Source organism: Astyanax mexicanus, chromosome 22, assembly GCF_023375975.1.
Source record: "Astyanax mexicanus isolate ESR-SI-001 chromosome 22, AstMex3_surface, whole genome shotgun sequence".
Lineage (NCBI taxonomy): Eukaryota > Metazoa > Chordata > Actinopteri > Characiformes > Acestrorhamphidae > Astyanax > Astyanax mexicanus.
The window spans coordinates 24,983,969-25,000,577 of NC_064429.1; the positions used below are offsets into that span (position 1 = coordinate 24,983,969).

Consider the following 16,609-nt stretch of genomic DNA (forward strand, 5'->3'; position numbering starts at 1 on the left):
GACTCGTCCATACAAGAGCTCGCGCGCCACCCTTCACGTTTCTCATTGCGTTAGAGGAGCCCGGAGTCATCCAGTTCTCTCTAATCGAGACAATTAGTCCTGAATTATCCCAGGGCCCTGACAGACGTTCCTTGTAACTCTCTTTTATTTTCAAACGGGCCCCCTGATCAGCAGCTCTCATTACAAACGCTGATTAAACTGCAAATTATCCAGCAGCGGCCCCTTTCGCGCCCGTAACGGCGCGCTCAATATCAATTAGGCCGAGCAGGCCGTCTGCAGCCTCCGCGAGCCTCCAACTGCTCCATGCTGCCATTTATTAGTTTGGAAAACAAGGAAAATACTAATAATCAACGGTCAGGGAAAAGGTGGGACACAAAGAGAGTTTTACGCTTGAAAATGACTCTCTAGGTCACTTCGGTGGATTTGGAGGGTGCAGGGCGAAAAGCCTATATATATATATATATATATATATATATATATATATATATATATATATATATATATATATATATATATATATTTACTGAGTATTATGTCGACGTTGTTTCACTTTTTGTCATACATTTAAAAGGTGCTCTCCGAATTTAATGCTGTAAAACAAAAAAAAAACAATGTCTTCCATTAAACGTTGTATGTGAGCAAATAAAAAAGAAGCATTCCAGAAATTTACACATCCATATGAACTGTGCATTTACACGAAGCTTTTATAAAATCATGATTTTCTAGTTCTAATATACATATTATTCATATATGTAAATAAATAAGTCCTCTTTCGAAAACAACGCAGATCTAATATCCAGTGCATATAGTAAGTCACTGCACATATAGTTTAGTACTTCCCTTTGATGCAATATTGATTTATTTTGATAGGCTCAAATTGAAAATGGGTCCCAGGTGATCTCATATAATGGCTGGTGCCAAAATTTCTAGATGTGGGCCTACAGTTCATCTGAGCTTCATTTCATTCACGTCAGAGATGGTGAGCTGGGGAATTATTGCATTTTAATATGTTTAGATTTGTTCAGTAAAACAAATGAAAACCTTACAATATGAATACACATTTAAGGGGGTGACGAATGATACAAAACACATTTTGTACACATTTTTATGCTAATACGATAGCAAGAATCAGAAAAAAAGATTTTTTTTACACCGAATAAAGCTAAGATGTAGAACACGAGTCAAACTAAACATGTATACCTCTAATATGTAGTTAAGACCCTGCAAACAAAATAAAACTCACATATTTTTTAAATAAATGCACTAAGGTCAAAGTTTCGACAATTTCGATCAAATTAACTTCACAGGAAAGTAAACCATCTATGTTGTTTCAGTAGAAATAAATATAAAAATATTTTACCCCAGGTCACTTTAGAACATTTCTACAGGCCGTATAACGTATAAACGTCAATAATAACATTATATGAATAAAGGAATACGCCAAAAAGTGTTGCACTACATTTACAAATTACAGCTCTTAAGACCTTTAATGTTTTGACTTAAATCCCAAAAACACTAATACATGCAGATAGGGTCACAAAAGGGCCAGTATCTTTGTACTAAACGCATAAGGATAATCTCTATTTTTAATTATTGGCATCATTCTGTGTCCTTTCGCTAAAAAAATGAAATTGGGTTCTCTGGGTTGGTGTTAAAAGGCAATAAAACATTTTAAAATATTTATACTAACACTTAATATATCCTATATCCCTATATCCTTTTCCACTGTAGTGCAACACTTTTTCAACACGTTTTAATTTATTCGTATAATGTTATTCTTTACGTTTATACGTTTTATGGCCTATAGAAATATTTCAAAGTGACCTGGGGTAAAATATTTTTACATTTACTTCTACTGAAACCACATACATTTTTTGCTGAATGTCTAATAATACACAAAATCCTCATTGTTCGGAGATCACACAGCTGACGAAAATAGTTTTGAGGCCGACAGAGTTAACAGTAATGAAAACAACTTTACAGTTTAGTATGGTAGTCTGCACTTTTACGTACAGCCACTGGATTTGTTTCTATTATTTTAGCATTATAGCTTCAGTACAAAACAAATACGTAAATACTAAAAAAAAACATGAATTTGGGCAATTGGTCATGCGTGTTGTAAGGGTGAAAATTGTGCCAATTAGAACTTTGTCACTGAACTGTTGTCCTAAATTGACATCTATTACCGCATAAGCAAGAGCGGCGCTGGTGGGCACTGGGGTGGGTTGTTAGCACAGTGTTAATTTCTGGGGCAAGAGAGGGCGCAGTCCCAAAATGTAACATTAGAAGGTTTGCCCTCTTGACCTACAAGCATCTACTTTGTCAAGACATATAAAGTTTACGATTTATTAAGATGGGACAACTTTTATGTTAATTTTTAACATAATAAAGAAATATATTATTATTATTATTATTATTATTATTATTATTATTATTATTATATGTACATGCTTCAGGCAGAACATTTAGTTATTTAGTTATATTTAAATATATAAGATATTCAATGTTTCAGTTTTTTAGTAACTGGTGGTACTTTAGCTAACCGGCCAAAAAATAGCCTCGGTTGTAAAAAAATAAGATGTAAAATAAATTCTTTACACTAATATCACTATAAAAAACAAGGTTCCTTTATGAAACCAAGAGTGGTTGCTCTATGGCACTTTTTACAGAGCCAAAAGCTTTTATTTTTAAGTGTACATTGTTACTGATGTAAAATAGTATATTGTGTCCTTATACACCCCAGCCAGTACCATGGAAACAAGAGAGAAGTCGCATCCAGGTCTATTTTCCCTCAATCTGGTTCCCTAATAGGTCTAAATGAAATAAAACTCCACAATAAGGTCCACTAATCAGAGCTTCATCATATGGAAATGGAAGATTGCACGAGGCAAACCTTGTAGCCTGGATTCCTCTGCAGTCAGCTTCTCTGAGCTGGAAGCAGTAAATTTGCCCATGACTCATTTGGAGGACTTAACTTGGCTAACAGAGACAGGATGCCTTGATGGAAATGCATCAAAATCCCAAGTAATTGACATAAAAACATGACAAACTATTTCAGGCTCTGTGAGCAAAGAACACACATGGCTATGGATGTGCCCCATAATGCAGCTGATTAATGGCGGCTTGCATGAAAAATGAATTCCCTGCTGTCACTGCGACAAGCTAGCAAAGCCGGAAAGAGACTATTAGCACGGGATCATTATCAATAGCAGTATTCTCGAGCTCTATCATTGCAATCAGGCCTGAATTTATTCAATAGATTTAGCTCATTTGGGCGTAATTGATAAATAATCAGAATGTATCAGCGCAACTTGCACGGATTTCACCAACAATCAAGTAAAAGCAGCCCATTTACCACCTGACTTGGTCCGAATTAGAGCTAAATCGACGATCAATTAATCTTGGAAGGGCTCGCGCCGTATTTTGTGGACAAGCAGCAGAGAAATAGACATTAAATGAGTGGAACGAGCAGAAAGGAGTTGAAACGTCACGGCCTGGGGGATAATGAGCTAGGCAGTAAATTGTCAGATTTATGGCGTCAGTTAGCAGCTAGAGAGTCAAACACGTGATAGTGTTTTCAGAGAGCAAATATGGAGAAGATTGCTGTGAGAAATCAGATGCACGATGACTGAAGATCATTGTGAATAGCCTACCAGATGAGATGAGGGCCTAGTCGAATGCATGTCTGTCCCACTTGGAGTGCACCTCCTCTGGGTTGTAAAGCCTCCAGGCTGCAGGAAAATATAAATCATAAATCAAAACATTCAGTGTAGCCTATAGCTTAACTTAACATTCCATTGAGTAAAGTACAATTGCAAGAGTGGGGGTTCATGTTTCAGGGCACATTATGGCATCAACCTTTTATTAGAATTATCTATAATAAACATTTTAAACTGACTAAGAGAACTGCCATGTTATTCGGGCTCATTACATTCTCTTTTACCTAACTCATTATGTCCCATAATGCCTTACATCATCCTAAAAGATCTTACCTGATCAGGGTTGAAAGTTAATACCATAGCGGTGATAAAAAATAAACAAACTATAAGGAACAAATAAAGTATAGGGAGATGCCATGACCAGACATTTGTAAACCCAATACCAGACAAACTACCTGCTGTTTGATTTCACTTCCAGAAAGTGATGGTAAACAAAACAATTGTCAAGGCAGTAAACTACTTGCATTGTTACTTTTTATTGTTAGCCAATGAAAGACACATGGTTGGATGAACAGCAATTTTTTGTATGGGAGGGGAGTGGTTTGACTCATTTAAGCTTTCTGGTTCGCTATAGCCTTTCAATGTACAAGGTCAGTGAAACTAATTATTTTCAGTACTAATTTGCTGATGCATTAAATTGCATTAGCAGTGTGATTATGCTGGAATTTAATAATTACCAGCACATGTTCCTAATTTAGAACAACTCAGAATGACCACTGACCCAAGTCCTCCCTTCTTTCAAGCCATTGATCCTCCTCTCTGAAATGAATGATGGTAGAAGCAAGCTATATAGGTTATAGTGCACTTGGGTTTCTGGATTTCTTATACTCTTGCACAATAAGAGTATGTTTGCTCTATAATCTGTCCCATCAAACTGTACAATACACGTTGTTGGTTTTCTTTTCTTATAATTTCATCTTCAGTAGAAATAAAGTTCCTCTTTCATGTGCTTTGTAAAATTGGTTGTGTGAGGACTTCTGGTGCTTTAAAAATGTGATATGACCTGAAATTTTGTTCTGCCTTGGTCTTCGATCATAAGTACCTTTGGTTAAAAATGGCAGATTAGCAGAAACCACGTTTTTTCTTCCCCAGACTTATTACAATCACAAAATAACGCGAAGACGAACTTGGAGCTAACTGGTCATTAGTTGTTTAAGTTCAGCCTAGGATAGTCTATAATTATGCGTAACATATATCGGCCTAAATCTGGAAGATGCGCTAGTGACTATAGTAAACATGTGTCCATCAAAGGCGACGTTAATGGAGTGCGTTTTACGCGTTTGGAGGACAGTTGTCGTGTTCATCCCCCAAAGTCTCATTACCCGCCGTAATGGAGGCTAGTTACTCCGTGACACACCAGAGCTCTGTTTCATTACGGTAATCGCCGTCCAATGCTGATTATTTTATTTAGCCCCTTAATTGTATTCTTTCCGGATAAGTCACGTTGTAATCGGGTCCGCGCGGAGCGCCCCCAGTCTAATCGCGGTTTGAAATGCGCCTGAGGGTCGCCACCTTGCCTGGACGAAGGAGGACACACCCCATAAAGTCCTTCTTGGTGATGGTAGTTACTCTTGTCAATGACAGATATTATCAAAATTGTCCGAACGGCCACGAAAGGATGGAGGGAAAATTGATGTGCATGCGACTACTACTACTACTAATAATAATATTAATAATGATACAAATAACAATAAAACGATTATTATTATTATTATTATTATTATTATTATTATTATTATTATTATTATTATTATTATTATTATTATTATATTATCATTGTTTTTATTATTGTTGGTGGTAACAGTAGTATTAATTACTAATTGTTATTAGACAAATCTATTTAATGTCAGGCATTTAGATTACATTTAGAATAAAAGGGAAAACATACAATACTAAAAAATCAATAAAAAAACTGACAGAATACAGAAGAATAGTTTGAGCATTTTCTTAAAATTGTAGTTATTATGTTAATTATCTGTAAATAATCCACAAACTCGTCCATAAGGCATGCTTTTTTATCATTTTTTGTTTAATTTGTGTCTTGTGTCTTCTAACGCTATTATGTTTGTAATTCGGGAAAATAATCACTTCCAAAAAAATCACTGACCATTAGATGCTCCTTTTGTTGCTTCTGAATGGACTCCAGTTTGAGGGTTATGGACGCCTGAGAGATATCCCGTTTGTTCCGAACTGGTTTCATGCTCACCGGCGGCCCCTCGGCGTTGTAGTCATATACACACACATACACACCGAGAAGGGACAACCTCGGCTCGGTCATCAGACTGATCGCATGTGTGTTGTGTTGTAAAGGTGCCGAGAAACCACTATTGAACGTTGTTCGGCTGAGCGGAGGCTCATGCGTAAAATCATGCAACTGCATTCGGTGCATCACCAATTTCCTAACGGGCCAAAAGTGGGTTTCATTTATTGGGTTAAACTGCGTGTCATCCAGTTTGAATGAAATAAATCTAATTAATTGCACCAGTGCTGATGATGACATGTTGACACACACACACACACACACACAAAAGCAACATTTCAGATTTTTCCAAAATAAACTGCCCAAGTCATTCGCACGATCGCAGTGTGTATTCACCGCCTCATAACAACACACTGATCTCACTGCAAAGATCAGATTTGGCACTAACTGCCTGAAGTGTTTAATGGCCTCGAAAATGACTAGTTGGAAATGGACTTTGGATGTGTGCTTAGCTGCCTCAAAGACTTAATCTCGCTCATGATGGATGGGTTCTCCTCAAACAGTTAAAGACTGTGTAGGCAGAAACCTGAAACAAGAAAACCCTCAAAATCATCGCTGTTTTTCTTTTTCTTGGCGTGGAAATATTTTTCTCCCCAGCACGACGAAAAGCAGCAGGGCTGCTTGTAACTTCGTCCTCTCTTTTTTACCCTTTTAGTTTGACTTTTTTGTTGTTGAGGCTTGGTGTGCGGGCTAAACGCACTGTATAACATTTTTCTAGCAGAAGTAGATTTATTATAAACTGTTTGTGTGCTATGATTATGAAGTCATTTATCGCCTATAATAAGGGGCTGATACAATAAATCAGCCGCGCTATTAAGGAGACAGTAATTGCAGATGGAGCTGCTTTGTGGATGCCTGGTGGTTGGTTGCGGCCATTTCCAGGCTTCAAGCTCTGATTGGCTCTCATCTGAGGAAGCTCATGGGTTCATCCAACTATTAAGCGCCTCCCTGTCTCTCTAAAGAACATTATAATGCTGGGAGCCTCCTTTTTTAAGCACACCGCGAATTTTTCTTCATTTGCCCACTATATGCTTTTTAAAGGGAGTTAAAAGTTTTTAGGGCTAGCAGGAGCGCTGCGCCATGCTCTCTCACGCCGACCTCCTGGATGCTCGCCTCGGTGAGTTATCGCCACCCAACTCCGGTCTCCAGCTCCACTGTAAGCTAGAGGAACTTTCAATCTATACAATTATGAATTGATGTGGACTTAATTCGTAATCTAATTTTCAGCTCTAAACGACTTGATATTGTAATTCATTATCTGCTGAATTAATTACATCTAGCTCGTTTCATCAACCTGTCTAAATATTGATAGAATGCAATCATGACTTAACGATGGGATGGAGTTTGAACTTTGTTGGTTTAGACAGGTTGAAGAAGATCCTAGTGTAAGCCTAGTTCAGCGTTTAAACCCGAGTGTGTGTGTTTTGTTTTATTCTCTCCTTGTTGATGCTGGTACTGACTTGATGTTTGCAGTTTTCCTGGTCAGATGGAAAAGCTTAATTCTTGCCGCCCCGTGTTCTTGCAGGGATGAAAGATGCAGCAGCAGAGCTGCTCGGCCACCGGGATGCTTTAAAGTGCAGACTCGGCGCCGCGGACGGCGGCCATCCAGGCGACCTGAGCTCCGGCGCGGTCGACGCGGTCGAGGGGACCACCCTCCTCCCCGGGGAAGACATAAGCAATGGCGGATCAAACCCCAACGGCTTGCAGCAGGTCGGCTCCAAAGAGCAGGACAAACAGCAGCAGCAGCAGAGCTCGGCTCAGGGCGGCGGACAGCAGAGCCAGAAACAGAAACGCCACAGGACCCGCTTTACTCCTGCGCAGCTTAATGAACTGGAGAGGAGCTTTGCAAAAACCCATTACCCGGACATCTTCATGAGGGAAGAACTGGCGCTCAGGATCGGATTAACAGAGTCCCGCGTGCAGGTGAGAGCAAACAAATTAGGATAGTCCTGTTTTTCACAAAGGGCATTCCAACGTTTTATTAGATAAAATACTTCAAGCGGAGTTGTGTGTATAGTTTCACTGAAAATTAAGAAAAAAATAGTAAAAGGAATATTTAAATAAATCAATTGGAAAAACATATAAAAATGGTATTCTTCTTCTTCTTCTTCTTCTTCTTCTTCTATTATTATTATTATTATTATTATTATTATTATTATTATTATTATTATTATTATTATTATTATTATTATTATTAACTGTGGAATCGTAGCTGAATAATATGGTTGAAGTAGACTTACAAACATATCTATTTTTTTGGATTAAAATAATATTGTCTCTTATTATTATTATTATTATTATTATTATACCAACGCTGTCCGTGGTGCTGACTAACAACCTACCTCTACTGACCCTCTGTACTAAGATAATACTAAGCTAAATATATTGGTTTTTTTTTCTTTGTTTATTCGTATACTAATCCTAAAATTTCATGCTGCTTAAAATATATTTTTTAGACTTGCATATGTCAAAAATATACGCCATGTTAAATTTCTACTTAGCCCGCTTGCAAAATATTTTCTTGATATATTTAATAACTTTACACTCGTTTTCATAATTAACCGCATCATCATCAACCAAACATTGCATTAGCAGTAACGACTCGGGACCGTTTTCATATGATAATTATTCACTAAATGATGCCGCGCGATTCATTCAGCTGAACGCGATCATCATTATTTGTCAAACCAAACGTCTCAGACGTTTAAATATTGAATGATATTTTCTACGAAAGAGAGAAGAAAATAGATGTTAAAAATAGCGACCGCGGTTTATGATATATTCATTCTCAGCCTTCATTCTCAGCCTAGGTGATAAAGCACCGAGGCCAGCCAACCATTTATCTCCAGGAATGGCCTTTCAACCATAACGGCTTTATCCCATCCATGCCGGCAAATATTACTTCCCAGCTTTTCTGAAGAACTGCGTTTCTGCACAGCGCCAACTATCCAAATGTTGGACTTTAATTGCGCTCTTAATGTTTGTATTAATTATAACCCGGGTTACAGTTTGCAAGCGCTGTGGTGCTTGTTTTAAACGAAACCTGTATTAAAATTATTATTTGTTTAATATAATATTTAAAATTCCGGAAAAAATGTCGTTATAATATTATATTTATATTGGTCTGTAAGTGTAAATCATTTTCAAAACGGCTTTATAAGGACTGTGAGGCTCTGATGGTAATAATAGTTTTGATATTGTTTGTCAAGCAAATGCCTCAAATTTCCAAATTGAAAAATATATGTATTTTACAGAAAGTTTCAGTGAAAATCTATGTAAAATATGTTTATTTTATATTTATATTTTAAGCAATTTTAAAGTATTTTTATTAGTCCATTAATATCTTCAAGATTCACATAAAATCAAAAACAAAAACATTTCGAATTTCGTTTTTAAAATATGTTTTAATTGCCAAGATACCTTTGCCAAATATGTTTTTAATAGGGCAGGAAATAAACACGTGTTACTCAAAATAGTGTTTATGGTGTCCAGTAAGTAACCAGAGCGCTTTGAAATATGTTTGATTCCAAGTATGTTGAAATAGAGTGTATAAAATATATTGGTGTTTTGGTATAGTATTAGTTACCTTTCATAAAATGATATGCCATTTCACCTTCAAGGACCTCAATACTTTAAGCCAGTTAGGATTTTTTAATTTTTAATCCATCTCGACATTTTCAGGTTTGGTTCCAGAACCGCCGCGCCAAATGGAAGAAGCGCAAGAAGACCACCAACGTATTCCGCGCGCCCGGCACGCTGTTACCCACCCACAGTCTGCCGCAGTTCCCGTCCGCCGCGGCCGCCGCCGCCGCTATGGGGGACGGCCTGTGTTCCTTCCACGCCAACGACACGCGCTGGGCGGCTGCCGGAATGCCCGGGGTCTCTCAGTTGCAGTTGCCACCCTCTCTGGGCCGCCAACAGGCCATGGCACAGTCTCTGTCGCAGTGCAGCCTGGGAGCAGGACCGCCCCCAAACTCCATGGGCCTTTCCAACAGCTTACAGTCCAATGGTTCCGGGCTGCAGTCGCACCTGTACCAGCCCACCTTTCCCGGCATGGTGCCCGCATCCCTCTCCGGTCCGACCAACGTGAGCGGCTCGCCCCAGCTGTGCAGCTCGCCGGACAGTGATATGTGGAGAGGGACCAGTATCGCTTCACTGCGCCGCAAAGCGCTCGAGCACACGGTGTCAATGAGTTTCACCTAACGGGACAGACCGAAATTATACAAAAAAGAGGTCCTCGCAAAAAAAGAATGAAAAAATGAAAAAGAAATAAAAAAAAACACCGAATAGTTCACCAACAGTACAGGAGCACTCAGGAGCTGAGGGTGGGCTAACTATGGGGATTTATTGGAGCAATTGGCAGCCATTAAGGAAAAATGGAAAGTGGAAATTTCAGCAAAATCCATACCATTTTTGCACAACTGTTGAAAAAAACATTTGTTGACTTAACCGTTTTTAAAAGTGAGTGGCCTGGCAACCTTAAAATCAGTCATAGAACTTCGAGTTACAAGTTAACAAACAAACAAATTGTTTGTTAACTTATGATTTACTTATCAAAATCACAACATTTAAGGCATACAGGTGAACTTACAAACTTACCCATTTAAACTAATTTTTACAACGAGTTTTTTTGAACGGATGGTTAACGTATTCTGGGCCATCTGGTAAATGCAGTACCTGTACAGTTTCTGCACTACAATCAACTGTAGTCTTTCCAAAAAGCAAGAAATTTGTCTATAAATAGGCTAAGACTATCTTTATTTCGTTGGAAAGTAAATGTAACAAGACCTTTATTGCAGATATATGTCCCCTGTAGCAAAAACAGATGGCTCATAACATCACCATCCACCTTATTTTATTAATGTGTTGGAGAATTTCTGGTAATTTTCGGTGTATTTTTCCATTGCCATTTATTTATTGATTTATTTACTTATTTATTAATTTATTTATTCAAACGTATTTATTGTTTTTCTTCTTGCGTGTGTTCCTTCCTAGTAAAAGAACAGCCACGCATCCGGTGAAATTATGTCATTGATCAGACTACTAAGGTTGATATTTGTTTAAGGAATCCCCGTGTACTGCATGCCACGATTGGTTTAAAGCATGGGGCACATGTGGGTTGGTTCTCACCGTTTTGTACAGGCGAGTATGATGTATTATGAGCAGGTTCTCCAAGAATCCGGTTCAGCTGCATGTCCATTGGCGAGGAGCACCGAGGGGAGTTGACATAAAGCAAAATGAACTTGACTAGGATGTTCGTGTAGATAAAAAGCATTCTTGTTACCTGCTGGTCTGTTTGTGATATGTTTTGACTTACTGTATGTGCTTATTAATGAAGTGTTTTTTGTTTTTCTTTCCTTTTCTTAAACGTTTATCCTTACCAAAATGCAACACACCTGGGCAGGTTTATATCAATTTATTGTAAATGGGTGAATAAAATCATTTTCAGTAATGTCCAACATGAGAATGGTTCATCATTGCATTGCGGGACATAGACGTGTGAATATCAATCAAGGAAAAATATCACCCCTTGATGTGGAGAGTAAAAAAAGCCTCAGCAATGACGGTCATTTTTTAAGGAAGCGCAATGGAGGAATGTTTCAATTATTAGATCAGTTGACTGTGCTTCTTCAGGCACGTCATTTCATCTCATATTGGCTGTCAAAACGCGCTAAATGTTCTCAGGTTTCACGCCAGTATGTTGTCTGGCACAATTTCTCGCAGGTTTGCTCACTGCATCACAGGGAACATAAATATTTTGGCTTATAAGGTCTGCACTATTGTGTTTGTCTGCCTTTATGGCTAAGGCTCTGCATCTTCAAGATCACCGTAGTGCCTCCACTCTTGGATGTTTATAGGCCATTACATGGCAAGAGATCTATATACACTCATAAAAACAAAGATGCATAAAAGGATTCGTTGGAGCGATGCTTCAGAAGAACGTTTCCGTAGGTTGAGCTAGTTCACGTGTGAAAATGTGTTCACATTATGGTGAATACATTTTAAGCGTTTAAAGAAAACAAGATCTTCTCTTAGGAACAGTTTGCTGAAGTCAAAACCCAACAACATCATTTCAATTAATCATTACAGATGTGCTAAATGTGGTTATGAGACATTTCTATAAAGCAAATTTCATATTTTAATTCAAATGTAATTTATTGGCCATTTTTGAAGACAAAAACAGTGAGGGCGGGTGTCAAACATGGGGACACACATATACGTGCAAACACATGAAAGCACTATCAAAGGGTGCCATGGCATATCTCAAACAACACAGAGATCTAGTGATTGACAACCAGCAGAGATGTCTTTTTGTCCACAATGGAAGGAGCAGGATTGGAACCAATTAGCGAGTAATCACAGACATGTTTTGCTCCTGCACCCTTTGTGTGCTTTGAAGCAGTTGCCATTGGGGAAGCGTTAGAGGCCACAAATATCTGCTTTGTCCCACCAGCATCTCAATAATGGTCAGTGTGTGTTTAAATGCATTTAGCAAAAGGGTCCTGCAGTCAGAAGAGGCTCATAATCAAGCAATAAGTCCGTTTATTAAATGCTTCAAATAGTAGCAATAATAGCCTTTGAGAGCAGTTAACCACAAATAACAGCATACAATTAACACATTTTACGGCATTCCCAGGCAGTATCCATAAATAAAGCTGTAAATATTATTATTAAGATTGCTTAACGGTGCAATTAAGCGGTTGTTTCTCAATAGTTAATTAAATTAAAGAATACTAACACATGTCTGCATATACTATAGTATTGCAAAACGTATTTCGTAAATAAGGTAATGCTGTTTTTATTTAGTTCCACCAGCAGCTCACCTGATTTATTTTAAAGCATTTAGCTATTTTAATTGACAAAAACACACATCAGTTTGGTCTGTTTAGAGAAGAATTTCCATTAGATTATAGATTATAAAGAATTCTCCATAGCAAATGAAAACGTACGCTCAGCTTCTGGCTGACTATGATCAAATAATCAATCAATCTTAACAGGAAAAGAAACCAAAAAAAGAACAACAGATAAGCATATAATAATTGTGATGTAAAATTATTGTTTTTTTTTTTATATTTGTATAATATGTATTTACGTAAAGCTATTTGCACCATACACAGAAGTAAACTTTTAATTATTCAGAATTTTCAGATACATCGTTCTTGTCCTGTTAGCAGATTCCTGTAAAGCTGCTTTGAGGCATCAGTTGTAATCATTTTGATTTAAACATTGAACATTTTTAAATATCCTTAAAAACTCACATAAATGTTTAAACAGCGGACAAACTGATCAATCTTGTAAACGGAAGATATCTCAATCAGAAAAGTATCAGGGGCAGGTTAATATACGTTGATAACGTTGATAGTTATATGACATATATACGAGAAACCTCTCATTTCCTAACAGCAAAAAAACATTAAATAAACGTTTTTTTTTGTTGCATTTGGTTATTTTTTACATTTTTTTACATTGAATTAAGGTTCATTGAAAGAAAGTAAATGTATGGGGTTCTTACAGCCTACATTCACACTGCTTTTAGGCGAAAAGTGCTCCCTTCAAATAATAGCAGTTTCTATAATAATATTAATAAAATTATTCATATTCAAATGTTCCTCTCTGCACTAAGATACCACAGGTCAATCTATAAAAATAGAAATACTACAAACAGCATACACAAATACAAACAATAAGTGCAAAATCCAAAACGTTAAATTAATGTTAAAACAGTGTAAAATCCTTGTGCACGAATAAATCCATACTGGTGTCTGAGATTAACGTTTATTCAACATACTTTTGTTAATTGAGGATATGCATATGTGTGCATGTATGCATACATGCATAAGACGTGGAACATTTACAATGCAAAAATAACCACAAGGCTAGTCAGTATATGGCCTCTCTTTTTTCACCCTTTTCCTTTCTATGGAAAGTTAATTGTCTCTGAGAATTAGTGGATGAGATCTCATGAAACAACAGAATGTGCAGGGCCTGCAGGAGGCTCCCCTGGTCCCCGCACAACCTCCGCTTACACATCCATCATCATCAGCCTCAGCATCTGCTCGGAGAGGGCAAGGCGCGCGCTGCCTCCTGCGCTTCCCCTTTAGAGGCGCATTTCTTATTTTCTGCAACGTGCCAAATTTATGGTAAACATCATATGATAATCAGATGATTGCGGAATGTCAGTGACTTGGGGGTCTGTCAGATTTGTCGAGTGAAGCTTTGCACTGTAGAAAATATTAAGCTCTTTGTGAAGCAGAATTACTGTGCAAATTCCTGTGTGATTTTTGTGTTTTCCTGATTGTGAGATTCCTCATTAAATGTATCAGCTAACTTGCAATCAAACATCTAATTAGTTCAATCGGGCGTGCTCGAGCAGGGGAGCATACATTTAATAAATAAATTGCGTACCGAAATGGACGTCCATGACTAGATAGGGGCATACCTGCTTTAGATGAAGCAACTGTGGGTCAACGGTACAGTAGTAGTGTTTTCAAAAACTTTGTGATTCAGTGATTTATGCAAGTAAACGTGTAATTATTTGTGGAGCAAACATAAGCATAAGTTACATTAATTCTCACCTACATGCTGGATAATATTGATTAAAAGTCCGGCACACCATTATTCACACTCCCTCCGATTCCACCGATTTTTCCAAGCGTTCAACATGTTTCTTTCCACCATGAGTCTAAAACATCAGACCGTGTGTTCATAACCATTTTGTGTAAAAGCTTTTTTTATGAAAATGACTTTACTTTTAAACAATCTCAATTTTAGTGAAGACAGTGGCGGCGATAGGAACAAGATATTCCAATGCATTTTATTAGCATAAATTCACAAAAGCTAAATGGTTGTGTAAATGGTTATGAATGCACTGGTATATTTAGTCTAGATTTGAGAGGTTTTGGCATTATTATTTTTTTAACGAACAGTGAAGAAGTACACAAAAACAGCCTTAAAAAAGAAAATATGAAGAGTACATATGCAAAAAAACAGATAGATGCTATTCTTTAAACATATCTTTACCTGTTTTATCAAATGAACTATTCTTATATATTTTATATTCACTGCTGTTTTCGTATATTCATATTACATAGGTGTCCAAATAAAAGTAGCAAAAATAGAAAAGCAGATTTTACCTGTAGTTTCTATATCAAGAATATAATTTTACCTAAAAAACAACATATGGATAACATACATGGATTTCTTCAGTATTAAAAAAATCTTATTAGTTTTTAACTGCACATATAATGTTAAAATATCAACAAGATTCTTTAACAGAACAATAATATTCTTAAAGATATTAAGCCTTAACCTCAAATCACATGGAAAAAGTAATCCAGCACCAGCAGTTACTTTATTGCCTTTTTCAACCAGCATGAACTCTCACTGTACAGTGAAGAAAATGGTTACTTGCTCTAATGGCCTATAACACTGTGAAGAGGCAAGTCAATTATTATATTGTACAAAACATTACTGAATATTACTGAATAGAGAAAATAGCTTTGGTGGAAAAGACTACACAATGATAGTGAGTTAGTGTTGGTAGGACACACCCATTATTTAAATAAATTATACCAGGAGCCAATAGGAAAGATAAGGAACTTTTAAACTGTACTAAGACAAATTACTTCAGAAACTTTTTTCTTTTTAAAGAAAATTACAACTCTTAGCACAACCAGTATCCCAATGTATAAGGAGCTGATTTCCCAGTGTCCATTATCTGTGCAGCATCTATTGCAGTTAGTTACTGTAATTAGGAAGGAACAGTATTTAATTTAAACAGTACTTTACTGTTAGATTTTCACTGTTCAGTTACATCAATCTGTTACAGTGTAGTTTCCGACCCTGAAAACACTGTATACCCAAAAAGCCTGAGCTGCTTTTTAGAAACACACTCTCTGCTTTTTTCCTGCAGTGTTCTAGCTTCTCCTGCCTATACTTGCCCTTGAGTTCCTCTGTGTGTGCATGGAAAGCACCCTATAGGCCCTGACAGGAGTGGCAGCTCAACGGTAAATCAGAAATCAGTGCCGGAGAGAGGAGCAAGCCACCATGAAGGTCACAGCCAGGAGCGTGCCATCTCATGTCTATCCACACAGTGCACACATCCGTGACCAGCAGGATGTCCCTGTCTGGGACCTGAGCGGGTTGTCTATCATAATCTGGTGATCCCCCAGTGGTTTTGATACTCGATTATCCTGCACAGATGCATGACATTTAATTGCACCTGCGCTGACATAGATATATAAAACACACACAGAAACACACACACATATAAGACCAAAAAAATAACAAACAAATAATATGTGTCTTTGTGACATAGATGTTGGCTGTTAAGGTGTTGCTAGGTGGTTGCTGGGGTGCTAGGTAAGATAAGTCCACAGTCTTTGGGCTAAATTTTGGAGTCCATAAACATTTGCCTAAACGGTAAAATGCAAATATGTTTGGCTTTTAGAGCTGTTTTCAAAAAAAAAATTGGATTTTTTTTTTGGCACTAATATGTCCACAAGCGGTTTGGCAAGTTTGTGGGAGTCCAAAAACATTTGGCTAAATGGGAAACTGCAAATATATCCAGCTAATAGAGCTGTGCCAGACACGTTGGCCTAAATATTGCAGGTAAATATAGCTAAATAGT

The 16,609-nt window shown here is 37.4% G+C and overlaps 1 protein-coding gene across 2 annotated transcripts; it reads left to right on the plus strand.

The window, feature by feature from the left end:
- The first annotated feature begins 6,941 nt into the window (after positions 1-6,941).
- Positions 6,942-11,438, plus strand: otpb (orthopedia homeobox b). Of its 2 annotated transcripts, none has more exons than XM_007243938.4 (3): positions 6,942-7,135; positions 7,505-7,902; positions 9,661-11,438. In XM_007243938.4, exons 1-3 carry the CDS (start codon positions 7,060-7,062, stop codon positions 10,180-10,182), a joined length of 996 nt encoding a protein of 331 aa, XP_007244000.1. In that variant the 5' UTR covers positions 6,942-7,059; the 3' UTR covers positions 10,183-11,438. The 2 variants fall into 2 exon arrangements, with proteins under 2 accessions (XP_007244000.1, XP_015459908.1); XM_015604422.3 differs by having other exon boundaries at positions 6,942-7,096.
- The last annotated feature ends 5,171 nt before the right edge of the window (positions 11,439-16,609 follow it).